Source organism: Papio anubis, chromosome 7, assembly GCF_008728515.1.
Source record: "Papio anubis isolate 15944 chromosome 7, Panubis1.0, whole genome shotgun sequence".
Lineage (NCBI taxonomy): Eukaryota > Metazoa > Chordata > Mammalia > Primates > Cercopithecidae > Papio > Papio anubis.
The window spans coordinates 68,681,810-68,703,272 of NC_044982.1; the positions used below are offsets into that span (position 1 = coordinate 68,681,810).

Below are 21,463 nucleotides of genomic sequence, written 5' to 3' on the forward strand. Positions count from 1 at the left end.
TTAATGTATAACAAACCTTTTATTAAAATGCATAGAAGGTTATATGGAAGACTAAGCATAATGAATACAATAATGAAAATGGTGGAACCTTTTAGACAACAAATACGTTTCAGTTTCAGAGAGAACAGTTGTGTAAATTACTCTAGCAACCACGGTCTATGTAATCATATAACTGAGTTATGGTCTTCAAGATGAAGTGCTTGGTTATAGTCAGCCATAGCTTCCTCAATCAGACCTATTTTACAACGAACTTTTGCTCTAAAATTATATACTAGAGCATCATTAGGCTTCAAAGACAGGGCTGCAAAAGAAAAAGAAAATCAAGATATGTTTAAGCTAGCACTCAAAAAATATTCTCATTTCCTTACAAACAAAAATTGTATAAGAACTTTTTTTAAAAAGTAACTCAATGGATGAAATCAAGAACTTTAATACTTTTTATTTGAAAATATTTTTCTTCAAACAGAACTATTTAGTTAAATTAAAAATATTGAATCTTTCTAAGCAAACTAACTTGGGGAAACACAGTACAATGTCTTTCTTCAAAAGGTTGGCATTGTTTGTGTATAGTTTTGTAATAATTCTCTATATCTCAGTTTACTAGCGCTTTAAGTTAAGACATTACATAAAGGAATCTATATCGATTATATCAAGGACATGATATCTAAAACCACTAATTCTTATGTAAGTTTATCTAAATAAATAGACCTAATGATTTTCTTCTTTTGTAGTCTAAAAATAATCACATCAACCACTGCAATCTTACCAAAATAATTACCAAAAGTGTACCTTTATTAAGGTCTTCCTCAGCTAGTTCATATTGCTTTAAGCAGTAGTAGAAATGTGCTCTATTAAAATATACTGCAGCCCAAAATGGACAGCTTTCAATCACATTTGCAAAATCTCCTTTTGCTTCTTCGTATTTCTTTAATATTGTATTTGTAATAGCTCGATTCATGAGAATATATTCATTTTCTGGATCAAATTTTAAAGCTTTTGAGAAGTAGCCACTGGCCTACAAAATATGAAGATAATGATATATTTTAATTAGCAACTTACTATACCAAAATTTGAAGCACTTTTAGTCTTAATTTTAAATTAACGCCAGTGGCATACCAAGGGGGCAATAGAAGCATTTCATCCCAGGTACAGAGGTGCATTGTCTGCAGAGAATGTAAAAAGGTAAACCCAACCAAAAGTTGATCTGTTTTTTGTTATTACAATGTGTCAGCAATTTAGATAATGTCAGTGATATAATACTCCTGTTGGCTGGGTTAAAATGTTCCCACTGGCTGGGTGTGGTGGCTTATACCTGCAATCCCAGCACTTTGGAAGGCTGAGGCAGGTGGATCACCTGAGGTCAGGAGTTTGAGACCAGCCTAGCCAACATGGGGAAACCCCATCTCTACTAAAAATACAAAAATTAGCTGGGTGTGGTGGCAGGCGCCTGTAATCCCAGCTACTTGGGAGGCTAAGGCAGGAGAATTGCTTGAATGTGGAAGGCGGAAGTTGCAGTGCGTGGAGGTCACACCAATGCACTCCAGCCTAGGTGACAGAGCAAGACTCCATCTCAAAAAAAAAAAAAAAATCCTCCCACTGCCTCTTACCCCAAATCCCAGATCCCTGTATAGAGATAAAAATATGTTAAAGCATAAAATAGAAAAGAAGGCCACAACAACAGGATAAAATACAAATTAGAAAAATAACACTTGGTTTTTGTCATTTACTGATTTGCGTCTGTTGAACCAGCCTTGCATTCCAGGAATGAAGCCAACTTGATCATGGTGGATAAGTTTTTTGATGTGCTGCTGGATTCAGTTTGCCAGTATTTTATTGAGAATTGTCACATCAAAGTTCATCAGGGATAGTGGCCTAAAAATTTCGTGTGTGTGTGTGTGTGTGTGTGTGTGTGTGTGTGTCTGCCAGGTTTTGGTATCAGGATGATGCTGGCCTCATAAAATGAGTTAGGGAGGATTCCCTTTCTTTCTATTGATTGGAATAGTTTCAGAAGGAATGGTACCAGTTCCTCTTTGTACCTCTGATAGAATTCGGCTGTGAATCTATCTGGTCCTGGACTCTTTTTGGTTGGTAGGCTATTAATTACTGCCTCAATTTCAGAACTTGTTATTGGTCTATTCAGAGATTTGACTTCTTCCTGGTTTAGTCTTGGGGGGGTGTATGTGTCCAGGAATTTATCCATTTCTTTGAGATTTTCTAGTTTATTTGCATAGAGGTGTTTATAGTATTCTCTGATGGTAGTTTGTATTTCTGTGGGATCGATGGTGCTATCCCTTTTATCATTTTTTATTGCATCTATTTGATTCTTCTCTCTTTTATCTTTATTAGTCTAGCTAGCTGGAGGTATCACGCTACCTGACTTCAAACTATACTCCAAGATTACAGTAACCTAAACAGCATGGTACTGGTACCAAAACAGATATATAAACCAATGGAACAGAACAGAGGCCTCAGAAATAACACCACACATCTACAACCATCTGATCTTTGACAAACCTGACAAAAACAAGCAATGGGGAAAGGATTCCCTATTTAATAAATGGTACTGGGAAAACTGGCTAGCCATATGCAGAAAGCTGAGACTGGATCCCTTCCTTCCACTTTATACCAAAATTAACTCAAGATGGATTAAAGACTTAAACCTAAGACCTAAAACCATAAACACCCTAGAAGAAAATCTAGACAATACCATACAAGACATAGGCATGGGCAAAGACTTCATGACTAAAACACCAAAAGCAATGGCAACAAAAGTCAAAATAGACAAATGGGATCTAATTAAACTAAAGAACTTCCGCACAGCAAAAGAAACTATCATCAGAGTGAACAGGCAACTTACAGAATGGGAGAAAATTTTTGCAATCTGTCCATCTGACAAAGGGCTAATATCCAGAATCTATAAAGAACTTAAACACATTTACAAGAAAAAAACAACCCCATCAAAAAAATGAGCAAAGGATATGAACAGATGCTTCTCAAAAGAAGACCTTTACATAGCCAACAAACTTATGAAAAAATGTTCATCATCACTGGTCTTTAGATAAATGCAAATCAAAACCACAATGAGGTATCATTTCATGCCATTTAGAATGCTGATCATTAAAAAGTCAGGAAACAAGAGATGCTGGAGAGGACGTGGAGAAATAGAAATGCTTTTACACTGTTGGTGGGAGTATAAATTAGTTCAACCATTGTGGAAGACAGTGTGGTGATTCCTCAAGGATCTAGAACCAGAAATACCATTTGACCCAGCAATACCATTACTGGGTATATACCCAAAGGATTATAAATCATTGTACTCTAAAGACCCATGCACACGCATGTTTATTGTAGCACTGTTCACAATAGCAAAGACCAACCCAAATGCCCAACAATAATAGATTAGATAAAGAAAATGTGGCATATATGTACCATGGAATACTATGCAGCCATGATAAAGGATGGGTTCATGTCCTTTGCAGGAACATGGATGAAGCTGGAAACCATCATTCTCAGCAAAGTAACACAAGACAAGAAAACCAAACACTGCATGTTCTCACTTTTAATTGGGAGTTGAACAATGAGAATACACGGACACAGGGAGAGGAATATCACACACCAGGGCCTGTCAGTGGGTGGTAGGTTGGGGGAGGGATATGTAAATGATGAGTTGATGGGAGTAGCAAATCAACATGGCATATTTACACCTATGTAACAAACCTACACATTGTGTACATGTACCCCAGAACTTAAAGTACAATTTAAAAAAAGTAAACAAGAAAACAAAAGAAGAAAGAAAAGTAAAACTTTGTGTAAAAAAGCAGAGTAAGAGCTCAACCACAAGAGACTTTTCAAAATAAGGTTCTAAGACATACAAGAGTGATAAAAACTCACTTATACCAAAAAAAAAGTATAAAAAAGAGAGAGGAAATATCAGCTTGTTGAAAACACCAAAGACTTGAGATTATTCACAACTCATCATTGATCTGAAAGGGACCCTCAAGTTAGTCTGCAAAACAGTATTGGAGTCCTGGTCCAGGAGCCATTTGCTAGAGCTCTGCAAAGAGGCAAGTACCAAAATTGAGAATAAACAATAAGTAACTTTTATAGCATTTTGACATGGCTATGACATCCCAGCACTTGATCACATTTCTAGTAATTCATTTTTATTGGGTTTTAGCAATGTATATTGATTACAATATACTAGAATTTTTTTAACTGGCCTTTCACCACAAATAGTTGAGATGCTGATTAGACATCCTGCTAGTCAACTTAGAAATCTCTAATTCCCTGATGGATGAAAACCTGGCCGCTACTTTAAAACCTACCTTAAAGAGAGAGTCACTTTTCACAGTAGAGCTTGCCACTCGCCAATTACTTAATACTCAACTTTTTCCCAACCAAACATAATCTGGCTTCTATTTCCCCCTATTCCATGAATTCCGTTGTTGCTAAAATTGCAGCTGTCCTCAAGCCTAATGGACACATTCTAGTTCTTGTCTTCCATGACATTTCTGTGGCATGGACACCTTCGGTCTCTCCTTCCTTCTTAAAACTCTCTCTGTCACTGAACTACTTTCCTGTATGTTTCCCAAAGAGCTGTCCTCTATTCACTTCCATCATGGGTGATATGGAACACTGATTGCACAGTGGCTGAGAGCCCAGACCATAGAGTCATATTGCTGGGTTTATATCCTGCCTCTACTTTGAGTGAGTTACTAAAACTCTATTTGCATCAGTTTCCTCATCTGTAAAACAAAGGTAACAAATAAAACTCCACTTCCAGTGTTGATGTGAGGGTTAAGTGAACCAATATGTAATGTACTGAGAACAATATGCAGAAAGTAGTAAGGACTCTGTCAATTATTACTTATATATCATGTTTTTCCCGGTGTCTATGCATGGAGAGGGAACATCACCTTTAGGCAATACTGCATGAATTTTGCTTCCTCTTACTTTTGAGAGGTAATTAGCTCAAGATGTAAAATCCATCTCAACCCTGAGACAGGTTGGGGGGAAGGGGGACAGGATTGACATCATTCTGTGAAGAGCTTGAAGAGGATTCTCTCCTGAAGAGAAGGCTGCACTCCCAGTTCTCAGAAATGAGGCAAGGGAAAGAGTCCAAGCCAGGCCAAAACTTTCTTCCTAAAGTAATTTAGACTTCATTTTGATTCACCAGTAAATTATCAATAAAGAAGACACAATTACACATCACAAGGCAAACCTTCAATCATGTAAGAGCAAATTCTTTTTCTCAGGTAAGAGAAAAGAACTTCGAACTGTGTAACTTTCTACTCTAGCTGCCAAATATATTACTTAGAAAATGAAACCTATAAATTTAATGAGGTTACTTGAAGTATCAGAATATTAACTATGAAGCAATTAGAGGCTAAAGGCATCTACCACAACAGATGGCCTTGATTTTTTAATAATTGGTTTAATGCCCTTATGTTGTAATTCATTAAAAAGCAGATCCAGTTATTTTTTAAAGTCACCTGTAGTTCATAATGTATGCAAGTAGCACATCCAACTGTGGTTTAAGATCATTAAATCACATTAAGTGGTTATCATTAAGTCACTAAAGATAAAAGAAGCCAGATCACACACATTTTTTTAACCCTCTAGAGTTTATTAGATCAGTTGAGGGACCCTTCCTCCTAGCCTAAGTCTTACCTCCTTTATTGTGAGAAATAAGGTGATGAGGGCAGAGGGTGAAAGGGAATAAAAGCCATTTTCTCCACGGAGCCCAAAGCATACTAGAATAGCTGAATACCTATTCCCAAAGCTTGCTAGTCTCTGGAGGGAGTGTGCACTGTAAAGCTCAGGCATCCAGTATATCAAGTCAAAAGATGGAACATATTTTACATGAAATATATGCCCAGATAATTTGTCTATACTTTGGAGGGAATACAGCCATACTTCAAAAAGAATTTAAACTACACTTTGGATCTAACCAAATACTTTTCTACATGATGCCCATATAGTAATCAAAGACAAATGAATGAAAAAGGTGAATATCTCCTTTTCATGCAGATCTTAAACACCTATGGAAATATAAAATTGCCCTGGGAATTTTATTTGCCTTAATCACATTAACTAACTACAATGCACATAAACATTTCTAGGATCCAGCCAGAGGGTGATCTGAGTTTGGTCAAGTTAGAGACAACTGATCTTTGAGCAATTGTCTGTACTGACAGGATAGATGTAAAACTGACAGGATTAGATGACATTAGCTTAAGGACATAAGAAACAGAAAGTTATGGTTGACTCTGACATTTCTATTCAAGTGACTTTATGGAAGATGACAACTCGAATTGAGAGAGCATTTATATGAAGAAAGCTCGGCTGAGGATAATGGATAGAGAGAGCAATTCAGAATGGGCTTTAATGAACTTGTAAAATATCCAGTTTTAGCAACTCCTAAATATGGGTTAGGAGCTTAGAAGAAAGAAGGAGAGTTTCAAGTAGTGTAAGTCATGATAATCAATGGACTTTCTGAGCAGAGAAATGTAGAGATAAGAGGGCAGAGTGTGCTTCCTGCCCCTTAACAGCTTACAGAGTAAGGAGATAGAGATCAACACAGAAACAACTGCATGACATAAAGCAGTATTTAATCTGTATAGAGAGAATTATATGCAAAGCAAGAAAGACTCAAGATCTCATTTTGAAATTTAAAACTACAAACCTCAAATGAGGACTTCATGTTGTTACTACACTCTAATATGCTCATCTTACCACTCTCTAACACAATTATTTCACATTTTCTCTCTTCTCTTTAAAAATCCTAGCCATCTTGTCTTTCTTTCTTAACCATTCACTCCCACTGTTAACTGGTGACTAATACTTGTATCCATGGAGAAGATATAATCAATAGGTAGGGTTACATACTACCAAAACCTACATTCAACTGTGCCCAAACCCTCTGCCTTCCCTAATGACATAACGGGTAGTGTGTTCTGCTCCCATCAAGGGCCACATGTGCAACTTCCAAACTCTTAACTTCATCAAATTCTTGAAGATTTTGATCCTAATTATCCCTGACACTCTCCTTTACCAACAATTTACTAGTTTGTTCTTATTAACATTGGAGTGTAAATTGATATCTCTCATCTTAAAGACACACACACACAAACCTCTTACCCTCAAAGTCTCAAAGACAATAAAAAAAATCACCAGGAAAAAGACAGTATTTCTACAATGAAAACTAAAATTATAACATTTCACACCACACTTACCCTGCCATGGACACCACTAGTGCTTATACATCCAGCCCAGGGGCCTAAAGACTGACCTTCCCAGCCTACTGCCCTCACTGCCAGTGCCTATGTGCCCTGCCAGGAGCACAAAGACTGCCCACCCAGGGAAAACCACTGCCTGCAACAGCCCCCATGTGCTACCTCAGGGCCTGAGGACTGGACTGCCTGGCATCACCACCTCCAGTAAAGTTTCACCACAGTGTCCACTAATAACCACAGCCTAAGCCACCAAGGAACTCACAGACACCACCGACATTGATTATAGATGAAGTAATCATATGCAGACTATACCACTCTATGGTGCCCACCCAGAACCTAAGCCAAAGTACCCTATTCAACTTACTTTATAGATACATCTGCAGAAAAAAGTCTTTCCCTATGAAAGCTACTTAATAAAATTGGAAGAAGTGATGGTTACACCAGATGAGCAGATATCAATGTAAGGACACAAGAAACGTGACAAAGCAAAGAAATACACCCCAAAAGGAGTGCAATAAATCTCCAGTAACAGACCCCAAAGAAAAGAAATTTTGTGAAATGTTTGAAAAAGAATTCAAAATACTCACCTTAAAGAAATTTAGAACAAAAGAATGCAGATAAGCAATACAAAGAAATCAAAAAAAGAATTCATGATTTAGATGAGAAATCAAACAAATATAGATATCATAAGAAAATAACCAAAGAGAAATCCTGGAACTGAAGAATTCAATGAATGTAATTTAAAAAATACAATCAAGACATTCACCAATAGACTAGGTAAAATAGGAGAAATAATTCCTAAACTTGAAGACAGGTCTTCAGAAATGACCTAGTCAGACAACAATAACAAAAAGAATAAAAACGAACGAAGAAAGCTTACATCATATAGAGGATACCATCAAGTGAACAAACATTCAATTTTGGGAGTTCAAAAGAAAAAGTCATTGAAAACCTATTCAGTTAAATAATAACTGAAAAGTTCCCAAATATTGGAAGAGATATACATACAGATACAGGAACCTCAAATGTCCCCAGACAGATTCAACCCAAAAAGGCCCTCTCTGAGGCACACTATCATCAAACTATCAAAAGTCTAAGACAAAGAGAGAATTTTAAGAACACCAAAAGCATCAAGTCACATATAAAGGAATTTCTGTCAGACTAACAGCAGATTTCTCCACAGAAATCCTATAAGCCAGGAGAGAATTGGATGATATATTCAAAGTGCTGGGGGGTGGTAGGGGAAGAACTGTTAAGCAAGGATACTATACCCATCAAAGTTATTGCTCAAAAATGATGGAGAAAGTCTTTCCTAGACAAACAAAGACTGAGGAAATTCATCAGTATAAGACCAGTCCTACATGAACTGCTTAAGAGATTTTTACATCTGGCAGCCAAAAGACAATATCCACCATCATAAAAAATACACTAAAATATAAAACTCACTGAAACAACAGACACACAATGGAGAAAGTGAAAGGAAACAAATGTTATCATTATCGAAAGCTGCCAAATATTATTATCAAAGATAAGCAATAAGAAAGAAGGGAACAAATATAGAAAACAATAAGAAAACAACAAAATGACATAAATACGTCCTTACCTATCAAAAAGAACTCTGAACATAACCAGTTTAAATTTCCCAATTAAACGATATAGACTGACTGAATGGATAATAAAACAAAACCCAACTATATGCTGGCTACAAGAAACACATTTCACCCATTAAGGACACATGACTGAAAGTTAAGAGATGTAAAAGGATATTTCCTACAAAACAGAACCCAAAAGAAGCAGTTATATCAGACAAAATAGACGTCAGGACAGAAAACGTAAGAGACAAACAATATCATTATATAATGATAAAGAGATCAGTTCAGCAAGAAATATAACAATTGTAAATACAAATGCACCAAACATTTGAACACCCATATATATAAAGCAATTATTATGGGTAAAGAGAGTGACTCAGACCCATTAATAATAAAACAATTGTTGGGGACTTCCATACCGCACTCAGCATTGGATGGATTATCTAGACAGAAAATCAACAAACAGCAGACTTAAACTGCACTATAGACCAAATGAACCTTACAGACATTTACAGTACATTTCATCCAACAGTTGCAGAATACTCATTTTTTTTTTTTTTTTTGACGGAGTCTTGCTCTGTCACCAGGCCACAGTGCAGTGGCGCAATCTCAGCTCCCACCTCCCGAGTTCAAGCAATTCTCCTGCCTCAGCCTCCTGAGTAGCTGGGACTACAGGTACGCACCACTATGCACAGCTAATTTTTGTATTTTTAGTAGAGGCGGGGTTTCACCATGTTGGCCAGGATGGTCTTGATCTCCTGACCTTGTGATTTGGCCACCTTGGCCTCCCAAAGTGCTGGGATTACAGGCGTGAGCCACCGCACCTGGCCAGGATACCCATTCTTATCAGTACATGGAATATTCTCCAGGATAGGCTACATGTTAGAACATGAAACAAGTCTCAACAAATATTAATAATCAAAATTATATCAACTATCTTCTCAGACCACAATGGAATAAAACATCAACAACAAGAGCAGCTTTGGAAATTAAATAAGCAAATTAAAATTAAATAATATGCCTCGAACAACCATTGGGTCAATAAAGAAATTCAGAAGGAAAACAAAACAATTCTTGAAACAAATGAAAATGGAAACACAACATACCAAAACCTACGAAATGCAGCAAACCTAAGAAGGATGTTTATAGAGTTGAATGCCTACATCAAAAAAGTAGAATGATTTCAAATAAACACTGTAATAATGCACCTCATAAAACTAGAAAAGCAAGAACAAGCTAAACCCAAAATTAGAAAAAAAAAAGAAATAATAAATATCAGAGCAGAAATAAAGACTTAAAAAATATAAAACATCAACAAAATGAAGTTATATTTTTGTAAAAATAAACAAAACTGATAGTGAGACTAACTAAAAAGAGAGAAAAGACCCAAATAAAGAAAACTGAGAAAACTGGGTATCCATATGCAGAAGAAAGAAACTAGACCCCTGTCTCTCCCTGTGTACAAAAATCAAATCAAAATGGATTAGACTTAACTGTAAAACCTGAAAATATAAATCTACTAGAATAAAACATTGTGGAGATGTTTCAGGACACTGATTAATATGGCACAGATTTTTCAAGAGTTAAGACCACAAAAGCACAGGCAACAAAAGCAAAAACAGACAAGTGGTTTTATATCAAGTTTAAAAAGCTTCTGCATAGGAATGGCAATAATCAATAGAGTGTAGAGAAAACCTACAGAATAGGAGAAAGTATTTACAAATTATTCATCCAATGAGGAATTAATAACCAGAATATATAAAGAACTTAAACAACTCAACAGCAAAAAAAAAAAAAAAACACCATTCCCATTAAAAAGGCAAATGATCTGAAAAGACATACAGATGGCCAATAGATCTATAAAAAAAAAATGTTGAACATCACTAATCGTCAGAGAAGTGCAAATCAAAACCACAGTAAGATATTATCTCACCTCAGTTAAAATGGCTGTTGTCAAAAAAAAAAAGCAAACAAAGAAAAAGACGGAAAAATAACACACACATCTAGCAAGAATGCAAAGAATGGGCGCTCTAGTACACTGACAGTGAGAATGTAAATTAGTACAGCTATTATGGAAAACTGTACAATGGTTCCTCAAAACAATAGAACTAGCATATGATCCAGCAAGTCCACTGCTGAGTATATATCCAAAAGAAAGAAAATCAGTATATTGAAGAAATATTTGCACTCCCAGGTTTGTCCCAGAACTATTCACAATAGCCAAGATATGGAATCACCCTAAGTGTCCATCAACAGATGAACAGATCAAGAAAACGTGTTACATATATGCAATGGAATACTACTGTATCATTAAAAAGAATAAAATCCTATTATTTGCAGCAACATGGGTGAGCATAGAGGACATTGTGTTAAGCGAAATAAGCCAGGTACAGAAAGACAACACATATTCTCACTCATATTTGGAGGCTTAAAGAAAAACTTTGTGTCATAAACATAGAGAGACATAGAGAGTAGAAAGGTGGTTACAATCGGCTGGGAGGGGTGGGTGGGGGGATGAAAACAGGTTGGTTAATGGGAACAAAAATACAGTTACATGGAAGGAACAAGTTCTAGTATTTGATAGCACAGCAGGGTGACTATATTATGATTTATTGCATATTTCAAAATGGCTAGAAGATTTGAAATGTTCTCACCACAAAGAAAAGATAAATGTTTGAGGCAATGCATATTCCAATTACTTTGATTTCATCATTACACATTGTATGCATGTATCAAAATATCACTTGTGCCCCATAAATATGTACAATTAGTATGTATCAATAAAAATATAACATTTTGAAATAAAATGATTCTGAAAAAAATTCATTTAAAAAATTTATTTTAGAAAAAAATTGTTAAGGAAGCAATTGCTATCAAGAAAAACAAATGAATCAGAAATATAGGAACCCAGAAAAGAAGTGACTAGGAAAAAATGGCATGGAAATAGGATAGGACTAGAAAAATAAAAAGGAAACCTGACTTATGAGGTCCACAGGGATAACAGGTATCTCAGGAAACAGTATAAAGATTTAGAAAAAAATACAAAAGAAAGACAAAGAAAATGAAACAGACATTAAGAAAAAAAAATTAGAATAATTCAAAGTTAAAGAATATATGACATCTATATAATTGGTATCCCCAGTGAACAAACTCAGAACAATGAAACAGAAAAAAAAAAAATGTTAACTGAATTCAACAACACTTATCTGAAATCTACATACTGAAAACATACACTGTATACTTGATAAATTTAACCTGCAGTGGTCAACTTTAAGGCATACCTTGTTAAAACTTTTTCCTTAAAAAACAAATGTGGTTATTTTGACAGAGCAAGTTGCTTTTAAGAAAAAGAAAATCCGGTTTGCATCATGCTTCTTGACACCAACATACACCACCAGAAAAGAAAGCAACGCTTACAAGACACTCGAGGAAAGAAACATGAGTCAAGGAGCCATGATGTCTTAAGGTATAAAATAGGATACAGGCAAACAGCTATCAACATGCAAAAATCCAAGGAATATTGTTCTCAGGAGCCCCTTCTTAGAACTCTACCAGAGGATTAATTTCAGACAACCAAGAAATTATTGCGGGGAAGGGGAGTTTGGCAAATAATCTGGTGATGAGAACTGAATATACTTAACTGAAGAACTAAGACTAAAATGTGCAATAAGGGTAACAAAATAATACATAAATATTAAATCTTCAGGCAGTATAGAAATAATAAAACTTACAACAAAATGAGAGAATTAGATTATGTACTGCCCAAGTGAACATGCAGTAACTATTCTTTTGGATTTCCCCAAGCGTCAGCAGTTGCCCTGCAATATCTATTGTCAACTGCTTCCAGCCTGGAATCCTCTGCTCTTTCCCCTACTTAGCCTTCCTTCAAGACCCTCCCTATGATGTGATTATCTAACTCACCTTAATTTGGACTAATTTTTATACCCGAGAGACTGTGGAAACTAAGTTTATATGACAAGCTGACATAATAAGCTGAAGCATATTTAAGAATATGAGGATAAACTATTTTTTTTAAAAAAAAGAATATTACTAACTAAAATTGAATAATGGATGAGAGGGAGGAGGAGTTTAGGGGTAATTTCACTGTTGTTCATAGTAGAGAAACTAAAATAAGAGTATTAAAGTTATTTTTATAAAGGTAATCACTACAGCAAAACTATAAGTCTTCCTAAATATCACAAAAACTGAAAAAAAGTCAAAAAATAAAAAAACAGAGAGTTAAATACTTTCAAAATACTTTTAACATTAACATACTTGTATTACATAAAATGACAGAACTAAGATCAAATGTATTTATTACATCAAAATTAAATGGGCTTAACTTGCCTATTAAAAGAAAAATATTCTCAAATTAGCTCTCAAAGTAAAATCCAATTCTATGCAGTATAAAAGAGACATACCAAAAACAAAGGATTTTAAAAGTTGAAAGGAAAAGGAAAAGCAAAGGAATACCAGGCAAAGCAAATCAGAAGGTCTCAGAGGTTATGATCCTCATATTACACAAAAGATAATTTGTTCCACAGAGCATTAAAAGAAACAAAGAAGGAAATTTGTAATGCTGAAGGCTATAATTCATAATGCATATATAATAGGTATAAATATCTACACATGAAATAATGTAGCATGAATTTTCACAAAGCAGACATTATAAGAGATGTAAAGAGAAATACATAGGAACCCCCTAATAACAGGATACTTGAATAAATCTCTCAGTCCAAGATAGACCAAGTGAAAAAAAAAGTATGAATGTAAACTAATTAATAATGTAGACTTCATAAATGTAGACTTAAATCCACATCCTAATAGTAGCTACCCTTTCTTTGGAATGACCCTGACATATTCAAAAAAGGTTTTTACATTAGACTACATTAAAATTCAATAAATTCCAGAATGTTGAAAATATAAATGTCCTTCCATCTGGTTAAATGCCCTATTAATTTATTCTTTAGTCAAATGGGAAATAGAAATTACAGGTGCAAAATCTGGGGAAAACATTAATAAAAACATTTCAGTATATACTTAACACTACTGAAATATACATTTAAAAATGGTTGAGATGGTAAAGTTTTTGTTAGGTGTATTTTACCAGAGCTAAACAAGCAAACATTACAGGGCCAAATATGTGGAATGCTGCCAAAACAGTACTTGGGTAAAAGTCATACTTTTATAACGTATTACAATACAAATGAAAGGGTGAAAATAAATTAAGCTTCCAACTCAAAAAGATAAAGAATAACAAGACAAATTCAAGGAAAGCAGAAAAAAGAGTGACTATAAATAAAAAGCAAAAACTTAAAAATTAAGAGTTTGCCTTATGATTCAAATGAAATAAATCCAAAAAATAGAAAATACCATCATCTAATGACCCAACATTTTTGTTTCAGATACTATGAATTGAAATCCAAAGAGATTAAGGCATTACACAAAACCAGAAGTAAAATCCAAGTCTTCTTACTCCCAGTCAAGTGCTCCCATGGCAGAAATTTGGAAAAAGCATAAATTAAGGTGAGTTAGATAATCATAAGGATGGTCTTGAAGGAAGTCTAAGTGGGGGAAAGAACAGAGGATTCCAGGCGGGAGCTGGTGACAATACATATCGCAAAGCAAGTCCTCACACTTGGGGAAGTCCAAAAAAATGTTTACTGGATGCTCACTTCGGCAACATATACATTAAAATTGGAACAATACAGAGAGGATGAGCATGCCCCCTGTGCAAGGATGACATGAAAATTCATGAAGCATTTCATATTTTTCAGGGAAGGAAGGATAAAAGATCAAGGAGCATGAGAAAACTTTTGGTGCTGATAGATGTTTATTATCTTTATTGTAGTGATGATTTTGCAGGTGTACACATACGTCAAGACATCAAATCAAACATTTCAAATATGTGTGATTTGTTCTATGTCAATTATGTCTTAATAAGATTCTAGCAAGACATTTATTATGATAAAATATAAAAGAAGAAAAAACGTTTACAAGTGTTGTTGATGATAATGAGGAGAATAAATCCATAGAGGCATAAATATTTAATGGATAAATTATAAGCATTCTTATGTAAGACAACATTTCAAATAAAAGAGCTAATAGCCAATGCATTATTAGCCTGAGATTGTATGAACTACATTTTGAAGCTATATATAATAAAGATAGCATTTCATGTCAAAAAGAAAGTGTTAAGTAAAACTCACATTACCTGGGAAAACTGCCTGTGGTGAAAGTAGATATTTCCCGCATTAAAGTAAGCCAGCGAGTACTTGGGGTTTAGAGAAATTGCATCTTGATAGTCTTTCATTGCATTCTGTTTATGGCCCATAAACTCATGAATCACCCCACGATTTGTTAAGAATTCTGCTGTAGTATTGATCTGCAGTATAATATTATGATTATTTAACATCTGGGAATAGTATGTATCTCTGATTTCATGTCTGCCAAAATGAACATTAGAGAATCTACTTGTGGGAAATGAGTAGTTTTATAGTGCGTGTAAAACCCCAGTAGAACAAATATTTTGAGAAAGGAGTTGGTATGAAGTTGGTTCAGTGTCAACACTTTGTTGATTTGGTTGCTATAAAACAAATAATCTTAGTGTTTTTTCACTCAGTTCCTTTCCAAGGAATAGACAAAGTGGAAAAGCTTATCTGTTTAGCTGTTAAGCTAGAGAAGAAATTAAATTGAATAGTTAACAGGTGTATTTTTATGTAGTAGCAATTATCTTTCAGTTCTTTCCTTTTTCTCATCTCAAACACTACAATATCTGCCCAAATCTACAGAATCAAAACCCAAAATCTAGAAGTAAAGAAGAGTTTCTGTCCATGCATTCAACATGAGATTTTTACTTGTCATTTCATTATGGGAAGATTCTGGGGATTTACACTGTTCTCTCTTTAGTTCCTTCAAACCTAGAACATTATTTTATGTTACGCACTCACTTTGTATGACAAAATAATATTGATGTCTCATGAAAGTATAAAGCGTATTTACTGAAAGCGATCAACATTTATCAGGACTTTGGGGTTTTAGTGCATTTAGGTTATAAAATTGGCAAGCCATAACTCTTTACCCTAGGGATCACTTGGGTTAAAAAAATACAAAACATTATTTTCTGCATAAGTACTTTAAAAAACTAACAGAGAACTTCTTACTTGAACCTATTCATTGACAGTGTTAATTTATGCTAATAATAATATAACCTAAGATGGTTTTTACCTTCACGGCAGCATTAATATCCTGCATTGCAGCAAAATTATTACCCATCTGAAGACAGACCACAGCTCTTCCTTCATAGGCTAGGTAGTTCTTTGGATCAATATCTATGGCAATGGTAAAGTGGTTCCAAGCTTTCTGGAATTTTCCTTGGGCCTAAAATAATTTTCCAATTACACAAAGTAGGAAATAGTCCATAACATAACAAATGTTTATGATTCTGACTCAATCAAATAAAACCTTTAGTAAGGGTATTTAGTAAGGGTATTTAGCCATGCTAAATCTAAGTTCTTTTAAACCAGAAAGTAGGCATACTGAAAGCATACTGTGACTGTATTCAGTTGACTAATTACCTCTGAGTATTTATGATGAAATTTTAATTAATTAAAATATATTTAACTTCAGAGTCATCTCCTGTACCAATCCTGGACAACATAAAATCATAGCCACCATGTGAAATGCCAACGGTTTTTACCAACACACAAAGATTCACATTGAGCTGCACACACATAGGGAGGGATTGCATTTATTTGGTTGGCACTGAATCTCCAGTTATAGATAATATATACATAATATACATAATAAAATAAACATGTATTGAATAATAAATGAATAATGGTGTAAAACATATTCTGATAAATCATGCCAGCATCTGGCGTTTTAGGATCACTATACATATTCCATGGAAAATACATGTAAATCTACCAAGCTTCTGTTTATACCAACTGGAAAAGAAAGAAAAAGGTTAGGAGAGGGGCATTGTTAATAGAACGATGTCAGAGTGCTTCCTAGAGAAGACCAGCTGGCAACTAAATGCCTCCACAGGAAGGCAGTGAGTTAATAAATTCAGTACAGTCTGGAGTCTGTCTTTTTTTCTAATGGGCTAAAAAAAACCCATCTTGCCAGAATCTCAGAAGCTGACTCACTTTAACCAAGCTGAGCCTAGGGACTCTCATATGAAAGTAAAAAGAAATACAACCGTTAAGGGAACAAGACCCTGTTTCCTGACCATCAAATCTTCTCTCTCTGGGTAAACCATTTGTAAATCCACACTGTCAACACAAGCTCATTTAATAAACAAGGAATCAGGCAAATTGAGATTAGATTATTAGAATATTAAATAGCAAACTGCCTCACAGTAAGATCTCTGTCATCTGCTCCAGACCACATCTGTTGTGCTCATTTCTATATTTCTAGTGCTAGGCAAATAATAAGGGAATCTGTAAGTATTTGTTGAACAAACTGTTGCTCTTTCCCTGGACAGAACTCAGATGAGCCTAACTCTCCTTTTGCAGTCCTCCTTCCTCATTCAATTCTTTACACTGCTGGGCTTTTCAATTCTCTTTTAGGTTGCTATACACCCAGTGAGATCTTCATAAAATGCAAATTTGATGTCACTTCTCCTATTACTGCTATTCACATTTTTAACTGGACCATAAGGCCTTTAACTCCAGCCTCAACTCATGCCCTGCTCCCTTTGCCCATAACATTCCATCCACTTGGGCCCTCTTGTCTCTTTCTTACGAGACTTTCTGATGGGCCGGTTCCGCTCTACAGAACACTGTATCCTAGCCATGGCCCCTATTTTCACACCTCAACATTATTAATTTCTCAAAAAGCTTTCTCTCACCTCTCAAACAAAGCTAGGTTATTTTGTTACAAGTCATACTAAAACTCATCCTTTTCTTTTGTTGCACTTATCATGATTATAATCAATTATTCATACGATTAATTGTTTGATGCCTATCTCTCCACTGAGTAGTAAACTCTGCAAGAAGAAGGAAGTATATCTTGTTCATTGCTATATCCCTAGGCCTAGAGCAGTTTCCGTTCTATATTTAGTGCTCAGTTAATGTCTGTTGAATGCAGTGAATGATGATGATCTTAACACACTTCACTGGATTGCATGCAGTCAGTTCTAGCTGCCTTGGAAATCCCTCTCTTTAAATGGACTTGGCAAATTTCTCTGTGATCCAATAATGGCTAATTTTCTTCCCTTTAGCTTTCCACTAATGCAATAGGACAAAACCTGTGGGGCCTAGGTATACAAGGTAGTAAAATAATTGTTACCCAGGTTCTTATAGATGAACTTCATCAGGCAAATTTTAAAAGTTGTTTGTAAGTGAGGAGGAAGGTAGGGAGGGGTGCAGACATAAAAGGAAGCTCAGGTTCAAAAGATTTTCATTTAACCAGCCTACCAGTTCCCCAGGCTGATCCAGATCCAGACAGTCTCTCTATAACTAACTAAACCCCCTGCTCCCACTGCTACTCTGGAACCTAAAAGCAAGGAAAAGACAAATGTTCATAACCAAAGAAATACTCCCATTGCCAGGAAAGAGCCAAATAAATTCTTTCTCCCCAAAAGATGCTTTTAATGCTCAAAATGTTGCTATATTACCTGCAAATTATAGCCAAAACTAATTCTGGCTTTTATGTATGCTGGATTAATATGCAGCGCTTTCAGAAAGTCTTTCTGTGCTTGCTTGGTGGCTTCAGCATGACCACATTCCATGTAAGAATTTCCCCGTCCAACATAAGCATCCAGAAAACATGGGTTAATTTTAAGAGCCCAGGTAAAGAAATTGACAGCTTCTTCAAACTCATTAATTCTGCAAATAAATAAAAATATTGATGCCTTCTGGTGAACTGATGCATTCTGGTGGCATATGCAATGTTTTCCTGTAACTGACTTGTCCATAAAGATTTGAATTGACTCATAAAAAAATCTCCATTTCTATTATCCATTGTAGGAGGTAGGCACATAAGTCCATAAGACCTAAGGAAGTGTGACAGGTCCTTTGAAGATTTTGGTAAAAGGAAAGATGGCAAGAAAGGGTCATTTTCATAGCAGAATGTGAAGGGATGATATTCTGGATTTTTTTTTTTCAAGTTATTAAAGTCCACATGGCATTCTTAAATCTGTTTTTAACAGGCATTAATTACCAGTATAGAAAAACATGCTACGATTGATGAAATCTACTTTTAAAAAATAGATTAAAATAAACTTATTTGTATGTATTTAATATTTCCTTATACAATGAAAACAGCCAGATTTTCATCACATGGGCGTCCTTATGTCAGATCTCCTATAAAGGCAGGCCATTTCAATGTGGACACCAGGAGAGAAGGGGAGAGAAGAAAGTAAAATGCATTTTATTTATCAAATTGTGAATGTATTTGGCTAAATGATAACTCTCTCTATCCTCCCTAATTACTCTCTTGTAAAGGCATCAAATATTTGTTCATGGGCATATAAAGTCACTTCTCCATTTCATATGCATATCTAATAATAATATTTAGTTTCAATTAACATGGAGAGAGTCTAGGATTTTTAAAAATAGAATGGAATGAGGAAACTAGCATTGTTTACTTACCAGGTACTGTGCTAAATACTTAACATATGCTATTTCCTTTAATACTTCCAACAACTCTGTAAGCTAGTTATAATTATCTACATTTTACAGATGAAAGGAAAATTATGGCACAGAAAAGTTTGCACACAGGTAATGGCAGAGTAACTAACATACTATGTTTGCACAGAGAAAATATCTGAGATTCAGATAAGCCTTACTCCAAAATCCGTGCTTTTCCACACAGCCATCTCTACCACACAATCTGCACCTATAATACACCTGTGGTTGGTGTACAAGAGCCAGTGAGCTGATATCTCAACAAGGTAGCCAGAAGAAAGGCTTGGAGTTCAGATTTGAGCCTGAACATGAAAATTAATATTAATTTTTTAAGGTTGTTATGAGGATCAAATAAGAACATGTGAAGAACACCTAGCACAGAAACCCTCACCCATTGAAGATTATATCTTCCTTCTATTCTCTTCATTACTTCTCAAACAGGTTTCAAATTTTAATAAGATGGATCACTACTTTGCCCACTTTTCCTTTATAAAATACATGGAACCCAGGATAGACTGTTTCAGGAATTATCATCTTCCAGAGGTTACTCAAGAGTATCTCTTAAACTACTGATTTCCAAACTACCCCTTCCTTCATGAAAGTTGCCCCAGGTTCCACCTACACTATCATTTACTAAATATTTTCTTTTAAATCAACTCACTTTTTTTACTTAACTAAATTTATTTTTGAAAGCAAATTAATTTAAATACCATAAGTTGAAAAATTATCTCATGTCATAAATAAAATAATAAGCTAAAATGATAAGCTTGGAGCTGATATTTATTCTGCAGAAAACAGCCTGAGTGCTGCACCATCGATTACAAACAGAAAGTTTTTAAAGACTAGCTCTGGCTGGGCGCAGTGGCTCACGCCTGTAATCCCAGCATCTTAGGAGGTCAGGAGTTCAAGACCTGTCTCTACTGAAAACACAAAAATTAGCCAAGCGTGGTGGCAGGCCCCTGAAGTCCCAGCTACTCGGGAGGCTGAGACAGGAGAATCGCTTGAAACCAGAAGGCAGAGGTTGCAGTGAGCCAAGATTGTGCCACTTCACTCCAGCCTGGGCAACAAAAGCAAACCTTCATCTCAAAAAAAAAAAAAAAAATGGCCAGCTCTTAGCTGAGACATTCTCCTTGATGTGTTCAGAAGGTTTGGGAAAGAATTCATTTTGAAACTGAAAGGCAATTCAGTTTCTCACAATGTGATACAGTATTTTTTTAATGCTTGTCCAGGCCATGAAAAGTAACAGGTACTTGCGATACTTCCTCCATGTTTTCCCAAATGTGGTGCAACAGGTGTTCTTCTAGAAGCTCACACAACAATCCACATTGAAGCATTAAAAAAGCTTGCTTCTGATGTTACAAGCAGGCAAAGGTTAACATCCACATATGGGAATCAGATGCCGCCTTTTGAGTTACTCAGGAAAACACAAGGTCACTTTCCTTAAGTAGTATACGATGAAATTGTGCTCTCTTTCCTGATAATTGGCACTATTTAAGAAGTAAAAGTCGGGCTGGGCATGGTGGCTCATGCTTGTCATCCCAGCACTTTGGGAGGCCGGGACAGGTGGATCACCTGAGGTCAGGAGTTCAAGACCAGCTTGGCCAACATGGTGAAACCCCATCTCTACTAAAAATACAAAAAACTAGCCAGGCATGGTGGCATGCACCTGTAGTCCCAGCTACTTAGGAGGCTGAGGCATGAGAATTGCTTGAACCCAGGAGACAGAGGTTGCAGTGAGCCGAGATCACGCCACTGCACTCCAGCCTGGGCAACAGAGTGAGTCTCAAGAAAGAAAAGAAAGAAAAAACAAAAGAAAAGAAAAGAGAAAAGAGAGGAGGGAGGAAGGGAGGGAGGAAGGAAGGAAGGGAGGAAGGGAGGGAGGGAGGGAGGGAGGGAGGGAGGAAGGAAGGAAGGAAGGAAGGAAGGAAGGAAGGAAGGAAGGAAGGAAGGAAGGAAAGAGAAAAAGAAGTAAAAGTCCACTTTGCCTTTCCAAGTGCCTTCT

The 21,463-nt window shown here is 35.7% G+C and overlaps 1 protein-coding gene and 1 non-coding gene across 6 annotated transcripts in view; one reads left to right on the forward strand and one right to left on the reverse strand.

Moving 5' to 3' along the window:
* TTC6 (tetratricopeptide repeat domain 6) overlaps positions 1-21,463 on the reverse strand; it is a 228,133-nt gene continuing 206,670 nt past the window's right edge. For all 5 annotated transcript variants that reach the window (XM_009211439.4, XM_017961138.3, XM_021941153.2 and 2 more), the window contains 5 exons: positions 18,450-18,660; positions 16,055-16,207; positions 15,042-15,212; positions 790-1,015; positions 1-301 (listed from right to left, as the gene is read on the reverse strand). In XM_009211439.4, coding sequence (XP_009209703.3) covers positions 165-301; positions 790-1,015; positions 15,042-15,212; positions 16,055-16,207; positions 18,450-18,660 — 898 coding nt within the window. In that variant the 3' untranslated portion in view covers positions 1-164. The remainder of the gene's footprint in view (positions 302-789; positions 1,016-15,041; positions 15,213-16,054; positions 16,208-18,449; positions 18,661-21,463) is intronic.
* LOC116275984 lies at positions 14,495-14,601 on the forward strand. Its single transcript, XR_004185450.1, has one exon. It is a non-coding gene; the product is annotated as a U6 spliceosomal RNA (small nuclear RNA).